Source organism: Sinohyriopsis cumingii, chromosome 9 (genome assembly GCF_028554795.1).
Source record: "Sinohyriopsis cumingii isolate HCF-2022 chromosome 9, ASM2855479v2, whole genome shotgun sequence".
Classification (NCBI taxonomy): domain Eukaryota; kingdom Metazoa; phylum Mollusca; class Bivalvia; order Unionida; family Unionidae; genus Sinohyriopsis; species Sinohyriopsis cumingii.
Window position 1 is genome coordinate 26,783,825 of NC_142969.1, and position 16,672 is coordinate 26,800,496.

The 16,672-nt window shown below is 35.0% G+C and overlaps 1 protein-coding gene across 1 annotated transcript in view; it reads left to right on the top strand.

Moving 5' to 3' along the window:
- LOC149791442 (vacuolar protein sorting-associated protein 16 homolog) overlaps positions 1-13,260 on the top strand; it is a 97,766-nt gene extending 84,506 nt beyond the window's left edge. The window contains exons 20-22 of the mRNA XM_089969975.1: positions 2,399-2,495; positions 6,020-6,123; positions 7,784-13,260. Of these exons, the coding sequence (XP_089826101.1) occupies positions 2,399-2,495; positions 6,020-6,123; positions 7,784-7,928 (346 nt within the window). The 3' untranslated portion in view covers positions 7,929-13,260. The remainder of the gene's footprint in view (positions 1-2,398; positions 2,496-6,019; positions 6,124-7,783) is intronic.
- Positions 13,261-16,672: the final 3,412 nt, after the last annotated feature.

Below are 16,672 nucleotides of genomic sequence, written 5' to 3' on the forward strand. Positions count from 1 at the left end.
CTTACCCATAATCTGATCCACCTTACTCATCATCTGATCCACCTTACCCATTGTCTGATCCACTTTACCCATAATCTGATCCATCTTTCCCCATTATCTGATCCACCTTACCCATAATCTGATCCATCTTGCCCATAATCTGATCCACCTTTCCCATAATCTGATCTACTTTACCCATAATCTGATTCACTTTACCCATAATCAAGTCCACCGTACCCATAGTCTGACCCATAATCTGATCCACCTTGCCCATAATCTGATCCACCTTACCCATAATCTGATCCACCTTACCCATAATCTGATCCACTTTATCCATAATCTGATCCACCTTACCCATGATCTGATCCACCTTGCCCATAATCTGATCCACCTTACCCATAATCTGATCCACCTTACCCATTTGCTGCCTGATATTCTTGTCAAGAGAGGTTTGTATATAAGAAACACCTTTATCAATAGCAGCCATTTTTTAATGACAATGAGAAATTTTATGGCAACTAAAGTCATGCATTGGATGTTATATTTTAGTATAATGCCATATAGGAAGTTAGTTTAGTGGTTGATAAATTTGAGCGATTTTGATTTGTAATATATAAAATAAACCCCTCTAAAATGTATTTTTCCCTGTAAATAATGTGGCCAAGATCTTTTCAGTAAAACTTTGAAATGAAAATGCAGTAGAAATGTCCTCAGTTTTAAATGATGAAAATGCTTCATTAGTCTTGGATCCCAGCATGCATTCTTAAAATATAACCATAGATAGTATTAGAAATTACTGGGGGTGGGTTTCATTGGTGAACCACCAGCAGCTAATCAGGCTCTCAGTGGGGGGCAGGAAGTATTCCTGTATTTAATTTCAGCCAACATCTTAAACTAACTGGACACTACCAGTGGACACTACCACTGTGTAATTAGTTCTTATTCATATAGTTGTTTATAAGTCAAGTCCAGTTGCAAATAATGTACACTGAGATCTGTCATCACATAAAGTGCTGGAAGATCAGGGTCTGTCTTGTTTGTTGTGCTGATTAATCCTAGCAAACTGCATTGACCCATATCTGCAAGTGCATTACGTGAGAGCAGATCTGGGTCTGTGAAATTTGCCATTGGTTTTGACTTATAAGTGAGCATGTACAGTTTATGACATAATCCGATTACATGTTTTTTTCCTCATGATTTTTCCATTGTTGAGCTTTTGTGGCCTATCCTTGTTGAAGTGTTGAGGAGTTGTGTAGTCAAGATGTTAATTTAATGTCCACTTGTAATATATTTTTTCTAGGGGCAGAAAATACTGGTGGGCTTTGGTGCTAAAATAATACCATCCCAATCTGAGCATTCATTAAAACATAAATTGCCAAAATGTATTTTAAAAAATTTGGGGTAAAATCACTACATTTTTCAACCCCAAAAAATGTTTTTGTTAATAAATTCAAGATTATCTTTAAAAGAAAAAAATTTAACTAAAGTTCATTCATTTTGTAAAATAAATCAATTTTACATGCACTTGTAACTAAGCCTGTACCAAAAATTTGCTTCGTATTCATTTCAGCAGAGAATACTTGATTAAATGAGGTATTCATATTTGGCTGAATAGTATACTGCAGCAGAATTTTAATAATTCAATTAGGTCAACCTTCATGAACAGCAGACTCATTGTAATCAGCTTAATTTACTTACTCTAGCTGGCTAGATAGGAGGCAGGCTGCCAGTTCCTTCAGGAACTAGCCAGGTGGTTGGGTCTGGCCGTCTGCATGCCTTGCTGAGTGGCAGTGACACTGTGGCTGTTGTATTAGATGTAAGATGTGTGTCGTCTTGTTTGGTTTTTAAGTCATTCAACACTGGTGTATATTTGCAATAACAAGTACAAATTTTAATAAGGCTGCGATCATATTTATGGAAAAGCATAATCCAACCTGGAAATTTTTCAGTGTGTGTGAGGATGATGACAGTAAAAAAATGTTCATATTGTGCAAAACAGTTTTATCACATGGTGGTGCTAAATCTAAGATGCTTACAACATTTCTGCTCAACAGTCACCTGTCATACAACATCCAGAAGAATACAAACAAGCTGTATCTCAATGATCAGCGACAAATGAAAAATCTGCCTGCTGAAAAAATTATTTTATTTTGGAGCATTCAGTCACTATTCGTATTCGTATTCTTCTGAATAGTTATGGGACTCTGTTCATATTTGGCTGAATAGTTAAAACCACTATTTGGTATGACCCTAATTGTAACAGAAAGGGGCAATAGGTGCAGAAGGAAGGACATACAGTAATGAGTGAGGCAGGCCCCATTTAAATGTTGTAATTTCCACTTGAAGTAACAGGCCTAAAATGTATGAAAAAACAAGTTCAGTTTTTATAGACTTTTCCTATTTTCTTTCTCAATTACAGATTTTGGTGGCTGAAGATTCAAGCCCTTGCCGAGGCAGGGGAGTGGATGGAACTTGACCGTTTCTCCAAAGCCAAGAAACCTCCAATAGGCATAGAGGTCAGTACATTATGCAAATTTCACATATTATTCATTGATTCTTTAGTGTTTTCTTGCCCTAAATCCTGAATTTTACAAAGAGCTAGATAAAACTGTCTTGCCCAAGATATAGAGTAGTTCACCAGTCAGATGCAGCATCATTAACTTGCAGTTATCAGTTCATTTATTCATTACTTAGAAAGTGTGTACAGACTTTCCATTTCGATACATCCAACTTTTTTCCATTTTTTCCATTTAATATATCCAAGTGTATACATACTTTCCATTTCAATACATACATTTTGCAGATTTTCCATTTCAGTTCATACAAAGTGTGTACAGACTTCCCATTTCAGTACATACAAAGTGTGAAGACTTTCCATTTCAATAATTACAAAGTGTATACAGACTTTCCATTTCAATACGTGCAGTGTATACTGACTTTCCATTTGAATACATACAAAATGTATACAGACTTTCTATTCCATTTGATACATGGTGTGTGCAGACTTTCCATTTCAATACATACAAAGTGTATACAGACTTTCCATTTCAATACATGCAGTGTTTACAGACTTTCCGTTTCAGTACATACAAAGTGTACACAGAATTTCCATTTAAATACATACATAGTGTCTGCAGACTTACCATTTCATTTCCTACAAACTGTGTACAGACTTTCCAGTTCAGTACATACAAAGTGTATACAGACTTTCCATTTCAATACATGCAGTATATACTGACTTTCCATTTGAATACATACAAAATGTATACAGACTTTCTATTCCATTTGATACATAGTGTGTGCAGACTTTCCATTTCAATACATACAAAGTGTAATCAGATTTTCCATTTCAATACATGCAGTGTTTGCAGACTTTCCATTTCATTTCCTACAAACTGTGTACAGACTTTCCAGTTCAATACATACAAAGTGTGTACAGACTTTCCATTTCAGTACATACAAAGTGTATACAGACTTTCCATTCCAATACATACAAAATGTGTACAGACTTTACATTTCAATACATACAGAGTGTGTGCAGACCTTCCATTTCAATACATACAGTTTGCAGACTTTCCATTTCATTTTATTCAAAGTGTTTGCAGACTTTCCATTTCAATACATACAAAGTGTACACAGATTTTCCATTTCATTTTGTACAAAGTGTGTACAGATTTTCCATTTCAGTTCATACAAAGTGTGTACAGATTTTCCATTTCAGTTCATACAAAGTGTGTGCAGACTTTCCATTTCAATACATACAAAGTGTGTACAGACTTTCCATTTCAGTACACACAAAGTATGTACAGACTTTCCATTTCAATACATACAAAGTGTGTGCAGACTTTCCATTTCAATACATATAGTTTGCAGACTTTCCATTTCATTTCATACAAAGTGTTTGCAGACTTTCCATTTCAGTACATACAAAGTGTGTACAGACTTTCCATTTCAGTACACACAAAGTGTATACAGACTTTCCATTTCAATACATGCAATGTGTATGCAGACTTTCCATTTCAATACATACAGTTTGCAGGCTTTCCATTTCATTTCATACAAAGTGTTTGCAGACTTTCCATTTCAATACATACAAAGTGTGTACAGACTTTCCATTTCAACACATACAAAGCATGTAGAGACTTTCCATTCCAATACATACAAAGTGTGTGCAGACTTTCCATTCCAATTCATACAAAGTGTGTGCAGACTTTCCATTTCAATACAAAGTGTGTGCATAATTTCTATTTCAGTTTATACAAAGTGTGTGCAGACTTTCCATTTCAATACATACAATGTGTGTGCAGACTTTCCATTTCTGTACATACAAAGTGTACACAGACTTTCCATTTAAATACATACAAAGTGTTTGCAGACTTTCTATTTAAATATATCCAAAGTGTGTACAGACTTTCCATTCCAGTACATCCAAGGTGTGTAGAGAAGGTCTATTTTATTACATACAAAGTGTGTACAGGCTTTCCATTTCTTTCAGGCTTCTGCACTGAACCTTTCCTGTGTAGTGTATGGAAAGAAAATAGGAAATAAAACAATCTAGGATATAATATGTGCTTCAGGCTCTTCCCTTACAAGGGTTACATTTTCCTATCCTGCCTATGCACTTGGTAAAAACTTGTTTTATCTTTTATTTATGTATTTCTTTGTTTAAAACTCCATGTTTTTCAAAGAAGAATCATTATCTTTCATGAACCTCTCAGTATCTTCCATGGACCTATCAGTATCTTCCATGGACCCATCAGTATCTTCCATGGACCCATCAGTATCTTCCATGGACCCATCAGTATCTTCCATGGACCTATCAGTGTCTTCCATGGATCTGTCAGTATCTTCCATGGACCCATCAGTATCTTCCATGAATCTATCAGTATCTTCCATGGACCCATCAGTATCTTCCATGGACTCCTCAGTATCTTCCATGAACCTATCAGTGTCTTCCATGGATCTGTCAGTGTCTTCCATGGACCTATCAGTATATTCTGTGGACTCATCAGTATCTTCCGTGGACCTGTCTGTATATTCCATGAACTTATTCGTATATTCCATGGACCTATCAATGTCTTCCATGGATCTATCAGTATCTTACATGGACCCATCAGTATCTTCCATGGATCTATCAGTATCTTCCATGGACCTATCTGTATATTCCATGGACCTATCAGTGTCTTCCATGGACCCATCAGTATCTTCCATGGACCTATCAGTATCTTCCATGGACCTATCAGTTTCTTCCATGGACCCCTCAGTATCTTCCATAGACCCATTAGTATCTTCCATGGACCCATCAGTATCTTCCATGGACCTACGTTAAATAGAGGTTTTACTTCTTATCATTTTTCTTTTTCCTTTGTAACCCATGTTATGAATAATTTGCCAATATTTCTTTATTTTTCTCAACATGACAACTGTATAATTTTATGATTGCCAGATTCATATTTCTATATTCAGTAATTTCCTTCAGTTCTTGTCATTAAGACTGATTGCTCATGAAATGTTGTAATATGTTTAAATATCTAAGGGTCCAGACTACACACCATTGGTCTTACAAAGGTGGACAGGGGCCTTAGGTGGTTGATTGGTCAAAAGCGCTCAACTTTACCAATCACTGTCTCGATCGCGGCCAATGTGGGTGTGTGAGAAAGTTAGCCATTAGCTCCCCATTGGTCAGTGGTTCATACCAGGGTTTTCCTGGGTTCTTCCTCCACCAATTATACAAGCTGCCATGTAAAGCCTATTGTGTGCTGAAAAGTAATGTTAAACCCACAACAACAAGGGTGGACATCTTCAATAGCTATTTTTTCCCAAAGATGTGTTTTATTTTCTTCACATCACAAAGCACTCACACGTAATAGCAGAATCCATAGATTGAAAACTTTATGTTGTGTGCATGAATAATTATAATAATATTATCATATAAGGCAGTTAAAATCTTTTTCCTCACATTTCTTACTAAATGGTGGAAAAGGTTATATAAAAATTAAAATGGTCCTTATTGTATCTGTAGTTTTGATTTTCTTTATAGGCCTTTGTGGAAGTTTGTTTGAAGAACAATAACAAACATGAAGCCATGAAGTACATCATTAGGGTCAGCCCTGACAAGAAAGTGAAATGTCTCATTAAGATGGGGTAAGCGTTTGTAGCATCCATTTAACAGTTAAAATTTCAGTATCATGACACAGTCTTTTTTAAATATCTTCACCTTGTATTGGAGTTTCTATTTATTTTTTGATTTCATCGTGTATTTTTCTAGTTGTAAATATATTGTCTCCTATTTTATGCTAGGCTGCAAATTAATGGATTTTATGAGATAAATAATCTTGATATTTCACAGAAATGAAAAAATATCATATTGTTAATATTATATTGTTTTGCTGGCCATCATTAGACCCATGATATTTGAAGTTATTCTTAGATGATTATGTTGCAGAGCAGTCAGTATGGCCACCTCCTCTTGAAGATGACTTGAGTTCAATTCCCACTAGGCACTAGTCATATTTTTTTCTTTATATGCTTTTTTACTTTGAATTGGAAAGAAGAATAATGTTGCAGTTTATATTTTCTTTGCGAATGATCACAAATTACAGCAGAACAGAAATGATAAACTGCTGACATTGCATGGAATCCAGTAAGAAGTCTGCTACTTGCTAGTCAATATGTTTGAGCATAAAGTAAAAAGAAATTTCCTTGATATCAGTGAATAATGGATATGTTTCATCTTGTGAGTGAAAAACATAAGTATATTGTTTCATGGCTTTGCCACTTTTGAAAATACATAGTTTTTCACCCATTCAATGAAATATATCTGTTATTCACTTGTTTCAGGCAAATATCCTCTATTTCTTATTTTTCTTAGAGTTTTGTGATGATCGATTCCTTTAAAACTATTCATTTATTTGGGGGTTATTTTAATTTAATTTGCTTGATTTTATTGTGAATTTTATTTTGTGGGAGTTTTATAAGGTGCGGATGATTTCTCTCATAAAATGTAATTGGTTACATTATTAATGCTAACGATTTGAAATATTTTGTTTTATTAATGACCTTTTTTAGATGCTGTATATACTTGTAAGTCATGTCCAACTGCAAACAACATAGACCCTGATCTGCCAGTATATACTGCACCAGTGATCAGAGTCTTTGTTGTTTTTTCTACTGATTATTCCTAACATACATCATAGACCCATAGCATATCCGGGTCTGTGCAGTTTGCAGTTGAATTTAACTTATAAGTGAGCTTATAATGTGTGCATTTGTTTTCATTTTGTAAATGTATTTATTTTAATTATTGCGAATTTTATTGGGAGGTGGGGTGCAGACACTAGTGGCCAAGTGGTTAAAGGCACTCACCTTTACAGATCACTGACATCTCACCTCTGCATGTATAGATTCAGTTCACAGATCAACCAAAATGGGTATATGAGAAAGCCTGCCAATAGTTTGATGTAGGTTGGTTGGGTCTTCACAAGGGCTCCTCCAGGGCTCTTCCTCAACCAATAATAGTAGCTGCTTTATATAGCCTGTCATGTGTTCATTGGATTCAAACCCCAAAAATTACATAAAAATCACAATAAGTTATTTTGGGAATATAAATTCATGGTTTGAAATTTTGATTTGAACATAGATTAATTAATTATAACAGGTTTTTTTTAAACATGTTTCCTATCTTTGTTAACTTTTTTGTGTTTTGAAAGTCTTTTTAAATATTAATGTAAAAATGTTTTGAATCAATCTTCAGTTGTGTGAACTTTCTTTTTCAAATACTGAATGTTGTTTTTCTTTCTTTTAGAGAATTCAAAATGGCAGCTGAATCTGCATTTGAGAATCGTAATGAGGAAGAACTGAACTCCGTATTACGGAGATGTATTGGTACAGACCGCCAGGTTGCAGAGACCATTAATTCCATGAAACAACAACTTTCCAGCAAGAAATGAAGAAGATAACTGCAGTAATTTTTTGGATGACTTTGAGTCGATGGGAATTGCGTATTCTTGCATTATCAAACCAATTGTGATTGGTTTTGCATATTTTTACGTGATCCATACTTGGACAGTGTAAATGCATGAGTACATGCTTTTTGCTTTGAATACAGGGGTATTTTTATGTCCCATATTCTTTTTCTGTATATGTTTAGTATCAATTTTGTGTACTTCAATTAATTACATAACAATATTGAACCGAAATAATTTGCTTTATGGGAAATATGTAGCAAAGCACCTAGGGAAAGTTCTCAGGCTCTAACTCTGCCCTTGTACTTTGGTATCAAATATTGATCAGTGTAGCTGGGAAAGACACATGTACTCTTTCCATTTGCTGTTGGTTGCAGATGTTTACCATTGTAGCTAGGAAAGACTCAGGCTCAAACTCTTTGTATTACAGCAAACATTTGCACAGACCTCAACTATATATAAATTACATTCAGAACACTTTAGGGGTTTTCTGCTCAGGTTAAAATTTATCTCTTAGATGACTGTATGGATATGTATGAGTTTCATTCAAAATTGTCTACATAAATGACCACTGTAGTGTTATGTGATAACATTTATCACAGAGGTCTGGTTGTTTATAGTGAAGATGATAAAAACACCTTAGGATCAACATCATGAATTTGTAATCATGTAAGATTTAATACCAGGTGGTATGAATTTGTTCTCTTGGTTTTAATGACTCTTTTATCATGTTATTGACTATATTAAGCCAAGAAAATGAGGGCTAAATGCCCTCACAAGAACATGTACAGGCAGCTGACACAAGCTGCCCTGGTTGTGTATCAAACCTGCAAGCCTCTTGATTATGAATGCAACACTTGACCACCTAAGCTATCAAAGCTTCCCAGGTTAGGGTCATTGAAAGTAAAACCCTGCACTTGAAAAACAATTCGTTGGATAAACGTCACAATGTTTTAAGCATGTAAGATTTAATGGTTTCATTGAAAGTAAAATCCTGCACTTGAAAAACAATTCATTGGATAAACATCACAATGTTTTAAGCATGTAAGATTTAATAGTTTCAATGAATGTAAAACCTTGCACTTGAAAAACAATTCATTGGATAAACATCACAATGTTTCAAGCATGTAAGATTTAATAGTTTCAATGAATGTAAAACCTTGCACTTGAAAAACAGTTCTTTGGATAAACATCACAATGTTTCAAGCATGTAAGATTTAATAGTTTCAATAAATGTAAAACCTTGCACTTGAAACACAATTCATTGGATAAACATTACAATGTTTTAAGCATGTAAGATTTAATAGTTTCAATTAAAATAAAACTGTGCACTTGAAAAACAATTCGTAGGATAAACATCACAATGTTATAAGCATGTAAGATTTAATGGTTTCATTGAAAGTAAAATCCTGTACTTGAAAAACAATTCATTGGATAAACATCACAATGTTTTAAGCATGTAAGATTTAATAGTTTCAATGAATGTAAAACCTTGCACTTGAAAAACAATTCGTTGGATAAACATCACAATGTTTCAAGCATGTAAGATTTAATAGTTTCAATGAAAATAAAACTGTGCACTTGAAAAACAATTCGTTGGATAAACATCACAATGTTTCAAGCATGTAAGATTTAATAGTTTCAATGAATGTAAAACCTTGCACTTGAAAAACAATTCATTGGATAAACATTACAATGTTTTAAGCATGTAAGATTTAATAGTTTCAGTGAATGTAAAACCACATTCAGGGAACACAACCCTAATATTTTGAAATCCAGTTAATGACTGCTTCATGACCTGATGTTACAAGTAACATAGTGATAAGTATAATGAATCATCTTAAAACAGTACAGTAGGAACATGTAAAGGACAGATATTTTCATTGTAGCTATGGCAACTGGTCTGCATGAGCCAGAAGGAAATGATAAATGTTCACAAAATCAGATAGTAAGTTTGTTTTTAAATCTTTTTTAAACATCTCTTTTGGAAATATTGCTGCTGTTCAGTGATGAAATATGTGAAACTTTATTAATGTAATCTGTTGAGAATTTTCACTCAGCACTTAAAGCTGTTAAAATTACCTCTTTTGAAACAATTGCCAATTTGTATTTATAGGTTACTGCATTTGTATGGGAAAATATGAACGAGTTTTTTGGATGGAATACTGCACGAACTTGTGAGTGCAGTATATCCTTCCGACAAAACGAGTTCATATTTTCCCATACAAATGCAGTAACCTTTTTATTATATGCTCATTTTTTTATTCTACCTAAGGTTTAATTATATAAACAAAATACACTACAAGAAACAACGTAAATGAATGAATGCCATATTCCAAACTAAATACACAAGTGCAGATTTGTCATTACACAATGACATCATTATTAATGCGCACATAACTCCGCCCAGATCAGTTTGAACTTAGTCGTGTGCTTGACATAACTTTCGAAAGAAAATGGCGTGTCTAGTTAAAATTGAAATTTGCAGTCATATTGTGAATGAATGCGCATTGCAACAACTGTTCCATTTGATCTGGAATAAATATATTTTGGTATTTTGTTTCGATTCGACGAAAGTTTGTGATTTTTGACCGGATTCATTTGTGCAGATTATACACGAAATACATCGGATTGAAGTGGTGCGGGAGAAGCGTGTTTACGTCTGCAAATGTGTCTGTTTCTGTCATTGAATGTTTGAAATCATAATGTGGGAAAAATATGAAGTCTTTCAATTGCAATTATCAAAAAGACGCTATGGAATTTAATGCTTATTTCATTTTGAGTGCAATAAGGAGGATGCAGTTGCACTTATCATCGAAATTATAGCACAATTCGAAATGTGTAATCCCGATTGAAAATTGATGACATGGCTCATGTAATTCGGATTTGCAGAATTAAGAAAATACATTTTGAGGAAATTCAGGATGTAAAACTGTAAGTATATTTTATTTTGCCATTCTTATCACCAGCTAAAGAAAACAGTATATGCCTTGTCACTTGTATGTTATTTATAAGGACCTGATCTTCCGTCATTTATATAATGTAGCTAGCCTAAATCCAAAACATTGTATCAACGTGGAATATGCCAAAACAGCTGGGTTTTTTTGCAGTCAACGAAACATGTTTTAGTTCATTCAGAAACAAATTTAAATAACCACAACATAAAGAGCCTCTTACATGAGTGTACATGATTTGTTTACAAATCAAAAGTGCTGGCATCTGAGTCCATTGTTTGTTTACAAAAGAAAGTAGTTCCTTTATTCACGTAATTACTATATGTGTATTGTCGCGTGCGTTCAGTATCGGGGAAAATTGAACGATTCGGACAATGTAAAGTTAACGGGGGAAAAAATGAGCATATAATAAAATTTTTCTTTCACACAAAAATACGGCATCAGTCTATGTCATTTAAATTTTAATATGATTGCCAGCAAAGTTTGTGACTCAAAACAATGCAGTAACGTGGATTTTGAGCAAAACTTAAGATCCAGAATTGTTTGCATTCATATGTACTATTGTTGTTGCTATTATTATTATTATCCTTATTATTATTATTATTATTATTATTATTATTATTATTATTATTATTGAAATAATAGTAGTTATGACAGTTTTGGATCATTACTAACTGTTTTTATAAACATCAATGGTATGAAAGGTTGACACCCAAAAAAAGGGCTGGCCGACACCTTTTTTCCAAAGGAGATAAATCAGATAGGAATTTACGACTGTCAGTAACGACTTTGCAGTAATTTGGTTTGGTCTGTCCAGGCCATGACTTTGTGTTATTGTTTCTGATCTTCTTTTCCTGCCTATAATACAGTGCAGTCAGTCATATAGAAAAACATTGTTTATTCACACTTCATTCCTCTGGACTTTTCTCTATTCCCAGGCTGATGGAACAGCCTCTGGACCTTCACTTACTGTTTATTCACACTTCATTCCTCTGGACTTTTCTCTATTACCATGCTGATGGAACAGCCTCTGGACCTTCACTTATTGTTTATTCACACTTCATTCCTCGGGACTTTTCTCTATTCCCAATCTGATGGAACAGCCTCTAGACCTTCACTTATTGTTTATTCACACTTCATTCCTCTGTACTTTTCTCTATTCCCAGTCTGATGGAACAGCCTCTGGACCTTCACTTATTGTTTATTCACACTTCATTCCTTTGGACTTTTCTCTATTCCCATGCTGATGGAACAGCCTCTGGAGCTCCAGTTATCGTTTATTCACACTTCATTCCTCTGGACTTTTCTCTATTCCCAGACTGATGGAACAGCCTCTGGACCTTCACTTACTGTTTATTCACACTTCATTCCTCTGGACTTCTCTCTATTCCCAGGCTGATGGAACAGCCTCTGGACCTTCAGTTATTCTTGATTATCGTTGACTTGATTCAGGTGCTAAATTAGACAGGTTATTAAAACTGTCTGATTAAATAAACATGTTTTAAACCAATCAGGTACTCCATTCAGAGGTTATTGACCTCCACAGTCTGAAGAAAAAGACACATTGCAGTTGTAGTCCATTTTAGTATGGTATAATAGGTAATTTGTTCCCATTTTCTGAAAAAAATACTTTAACAAAATTTACAGTACAATGTTGACAATGAGGGCACAGTTAATTTGTAGCAGGTCAGAATATCAGTTTTAGTTTGAATTATAATTTGGAGCAAATGGTAGTACACAGAAATTTTTGTTCAAATCAGACATTTTTAAATTGGTGGGTAATTTTCTACAAGGTATTATGGATATGACTGGTATTAGATTTACTTTTTACAAAAGTTTTCATCACTTTAGGGGGGAATTACTACAAGTGTAGCATTGTACCACTTTTGCCCATATTGTCTTGTAGAAAATTACATCTACCTTTGTTAATAATTAAGCTTGTAACTGAAATTGACATTCATTACCCCACTCAAGATAATTGAGCTTTAATGTTGTCATGGTTTTTAGTTCGCATTTTTAATTTTGGTATGTATTTTGTCAGAAAGCTGGAAGGGTATATCTATCAGAATGGTCTTTAATCCCAGTCCAGCTTTTAAAGATTTTATCTCATGGGTGATTTGATTTTAGTTTCATGACTGATGTCTTTGTCATTGTGACTTATTTATAATCATGTATAGTAACTTTTGAAAGAAACATTACTTGCATGTAGATTTTTTAAAAATTGAGTAATACAGTATAATTGTTGGAGAATGTACATAATCCTATCCTTAATACAAGATTCATGAGACATAAATCTTTATATGTATTGCTAATCATTATTAATGATTTTTTAACAAGTGCAATAAACACTATTTTTGTTATTATCAGTTGTCAGAGGGATGCTTTATATCAGGAAGCCTTGCTATGCAACCAATCTGGTGGCCTAATGGTTAGAGCCTCCACCTTGGATGAGGGAGGTCCCAGGTTCAAACCCCAACAGAGTCATACCAAAGACTTATAAAAATGGTACTAGCAGCTGCATCACTATGTGCTGAGCATTAAGAAGTTAGAGTTAGAATTGGTCAGCCTAGTGTCAGGATAATGTGACTGGGTGGGATATGATGCTACATGTCCATAGCATAATGCCCCAGTGCTAGACATCACTATAAACTGTCACACTGCAGACATCAGAGCAATGATAGAATTTTTTTTAAAAACTACGTTAAAAATCCAAATCACACACACACACACATCTCATGAAAAGGTATTTCCTTTGTATTCTGTATACATACTTTTAAACTTGCTGAGGGGATGCATCTTGGTGAATACTACACCCTCATCACAAAGGTAGGTCACAATGACCCATATTTAATACTTTCACTGGTTTTGGTTAAATTTTATGTTTTAACTGTTCATGCTTAACTGATTAAACTAGATGACTGTTCATCTCAATTAGAACCACACCATTACAATAAAAGATGTACACTTCTTTTATACTTGCTTCAGGTAAATGTTTGCATATAGCTCTAGACCAAATATTATTTTTTCATGCTATGTACATAATATTCATGTAGAATCATGAAATTTGTTCAAATGTATCATGATGATCACCATTCTCTTATTTCAGTAGTAGGTTATTGTGGCTTGTATTTTACACCTCACTGACGTGGGTTAAATTTTGTCTGATATTCATTTCCCAGATACATGATACATAGGTGGACCTGAAATACATGAAACTCCAACAAGATGGGACAGTATCACTGATGATGGTCCTGCATTTATTGCCAAGAATAGGCCCCTTTTTTATGGGGAATTGGACATTTTTAATGAAATTTCTGTCGACTTGGGACACTTCATCTCAATGTCATCTACAGGACCCAGTACAAGCTCTGATGTGGTAGGCAAGTTGGCCCGATCATTTGCGGTAAGGAAGATAATGCATCTTACCCATCACCATGGGAAAGGACATCATATTAGCACAGACACTTTCATCCTGGATAAAGTGGGTTATTTGTTCCGCATATTAGAAAATAACCCCGGACCAAATGAATGTGTTTAGCATATCGACTCACGAAATTAGTGCAGTTGCCACAAACATTGCATTTAAGCGAAACTGTTCTCTGTCATTACCCATGGAGATCCAAGTTCACTTCTCTGTTCTCTGTCATTACCCATGGCATGGGATGGAGATTCAAGTTCACTTCTCTGTTCTCTGTCATTACCCATGGCATGGGATGGAGATCCAATTTCACTTCTCTGTTCTCTGTCATTACCCATGGCATGGGATGGAGATCCAAGTTCACTTCTCTGTTCTCTGTCATTACCCATGGCATGGGATGGAGATCCAATTTCACTTCTCTGTTCTCTGTCATTACCCGTGGCATGGGATATAGATCCACCCCCAACTTCCCCAACAATAATACTACAGAAGAAACTAGCATTCGTTCTTAGGGGCTGCCCATTTTAGTACGTACGCATGGAGGGGGAGGGGGGGTAACCCAAATGCATACGCTTGCATATGGGGGGGGGTCTACTGATGATGTATGTACGTATAGGAAACGGGGGGGGGGCCTCGATAATAATTTGTCTAATACGTAAGCTGTTCGACTGGATTCAGTCGGCTTTGAATTTTAGCGGACACTAGACAAACTTTTTAAAGTTACGCAGCTTATTTCTTTGATGCAGCCAGAAATTCAACGTCGGCGGACTATCTGTTTTATTAATCACGTTAATAGTATTAATCCTTGATCGTTTCTGCATGGATTAAATATAGGCCGTTCTATAGAATTGGGGGGGGGGCATCAAGCATACGTACGCAGTTGTGCGTGTAAAAAAGTACGCGTGTGTACAGGGAGACAGGGAGGTGTCAAGCTTTGCCAGATTTTTGCGTTCGTACTAAATGGATGGCCCCTTATCCTAATTTAGATTACACAAGAAACATATCCCAAGATTTATAACAATTATGATCATGCCAAATCTGCCACGTTCTATCCTTATGTCATTCTTCCTCCAGTTTTCATTGAACTCGCACCATATGCTTGGAAGTTACTTGTCTGTCAGTACAGTTGGTGTCTTCAAAAGTGAAACAACGACTGTAAATAAGTAGTCATGTTAACGAATAAAGTGAAACACCGATTGTAAATAAGCTATTTTTTAACTAATAGGCAAAGCTTCTCCATATTTCCAGGCAGTTAATTCATGGTTCTTTCTTCAAGATCAAAATAGTTATGAATAACTGACCAACAGTATATATACATATCTGCTGGCTTGTTATGTGACAGCATATCTGGGTCTGTGCAGTTTGCAGTTAATCCGACATACAAGCGAGTATAGATGATACATGATACTTATCTTATGGGAATTAATGGTCTAATAGTACAAGAAAGTCTACATCCCCACCCACCTCCCTACCACTACCCAACCAGCCTCACCAAAAATGAAAAACAAATAAAAAAAGAAAACTCGGTATAGGTCTATACCTATGGTGAAATCATGTTAGAACTCTCTGCGCGCGTGTATGTGTGTGTGTGTGTGTGTGTGTGTGTGTGTGTGTGTGTGTGTGTGAACTAAAACAAATATTAGTGTTATCAATATTTTGAAATTTGAAATCGTAGATGTTATAAAACTCCACCCCCACCTCCAGTGTCTAGCTGGACAAAATTATTTTCCAGTAACTAAAGAAAGTCACTATGTATGCCATTAGGTAGACATTGACACGTATCTTGGGAAGTCAGATTGGGCAAGCACTCCACTTAAATATTTGCTATCTAATAGTTGATTGGTACATGCCGCGCTTAGCCGAAGGGTAATTTTATTGTTCGAGTTTTGAATTATTCGAGTTTTCGAGGTCGCATTCGAGACTGGATTAAACTGGAGTGAGAGAGTCATTTGAGTGATACCTAAAGATAGTGACTTCATTTAACATTTTTGACCCCCCCCCCTTGCAAAAAGAAGTGCTCCTCTCCCAAACAATTGGGATCCTCAAACAAAAAATAATAGTTCAGAAATGACCACAATAAACAAATTGGGAATTTGCAGCACACACACGCACACAGAGGTCTATCGCATATTTCATTAATGGCCTTATCTTCAGGTCAGTGATGTGTAATTTGAATTTATCGCATGTATATCACGGTAAGGAAATAGGAAACCTTTTTATATATAAAAAAAAATAAGTTGAATATATATATTCCTCAGAAAACAAAAGAAAAGATCATAAAAAAGAGTAGTGTGTATCTAGCCCTGCTGAAAATCAATTCTACAGCTAACTTGTCCCAGCAGGAAAATGGGTTTGCG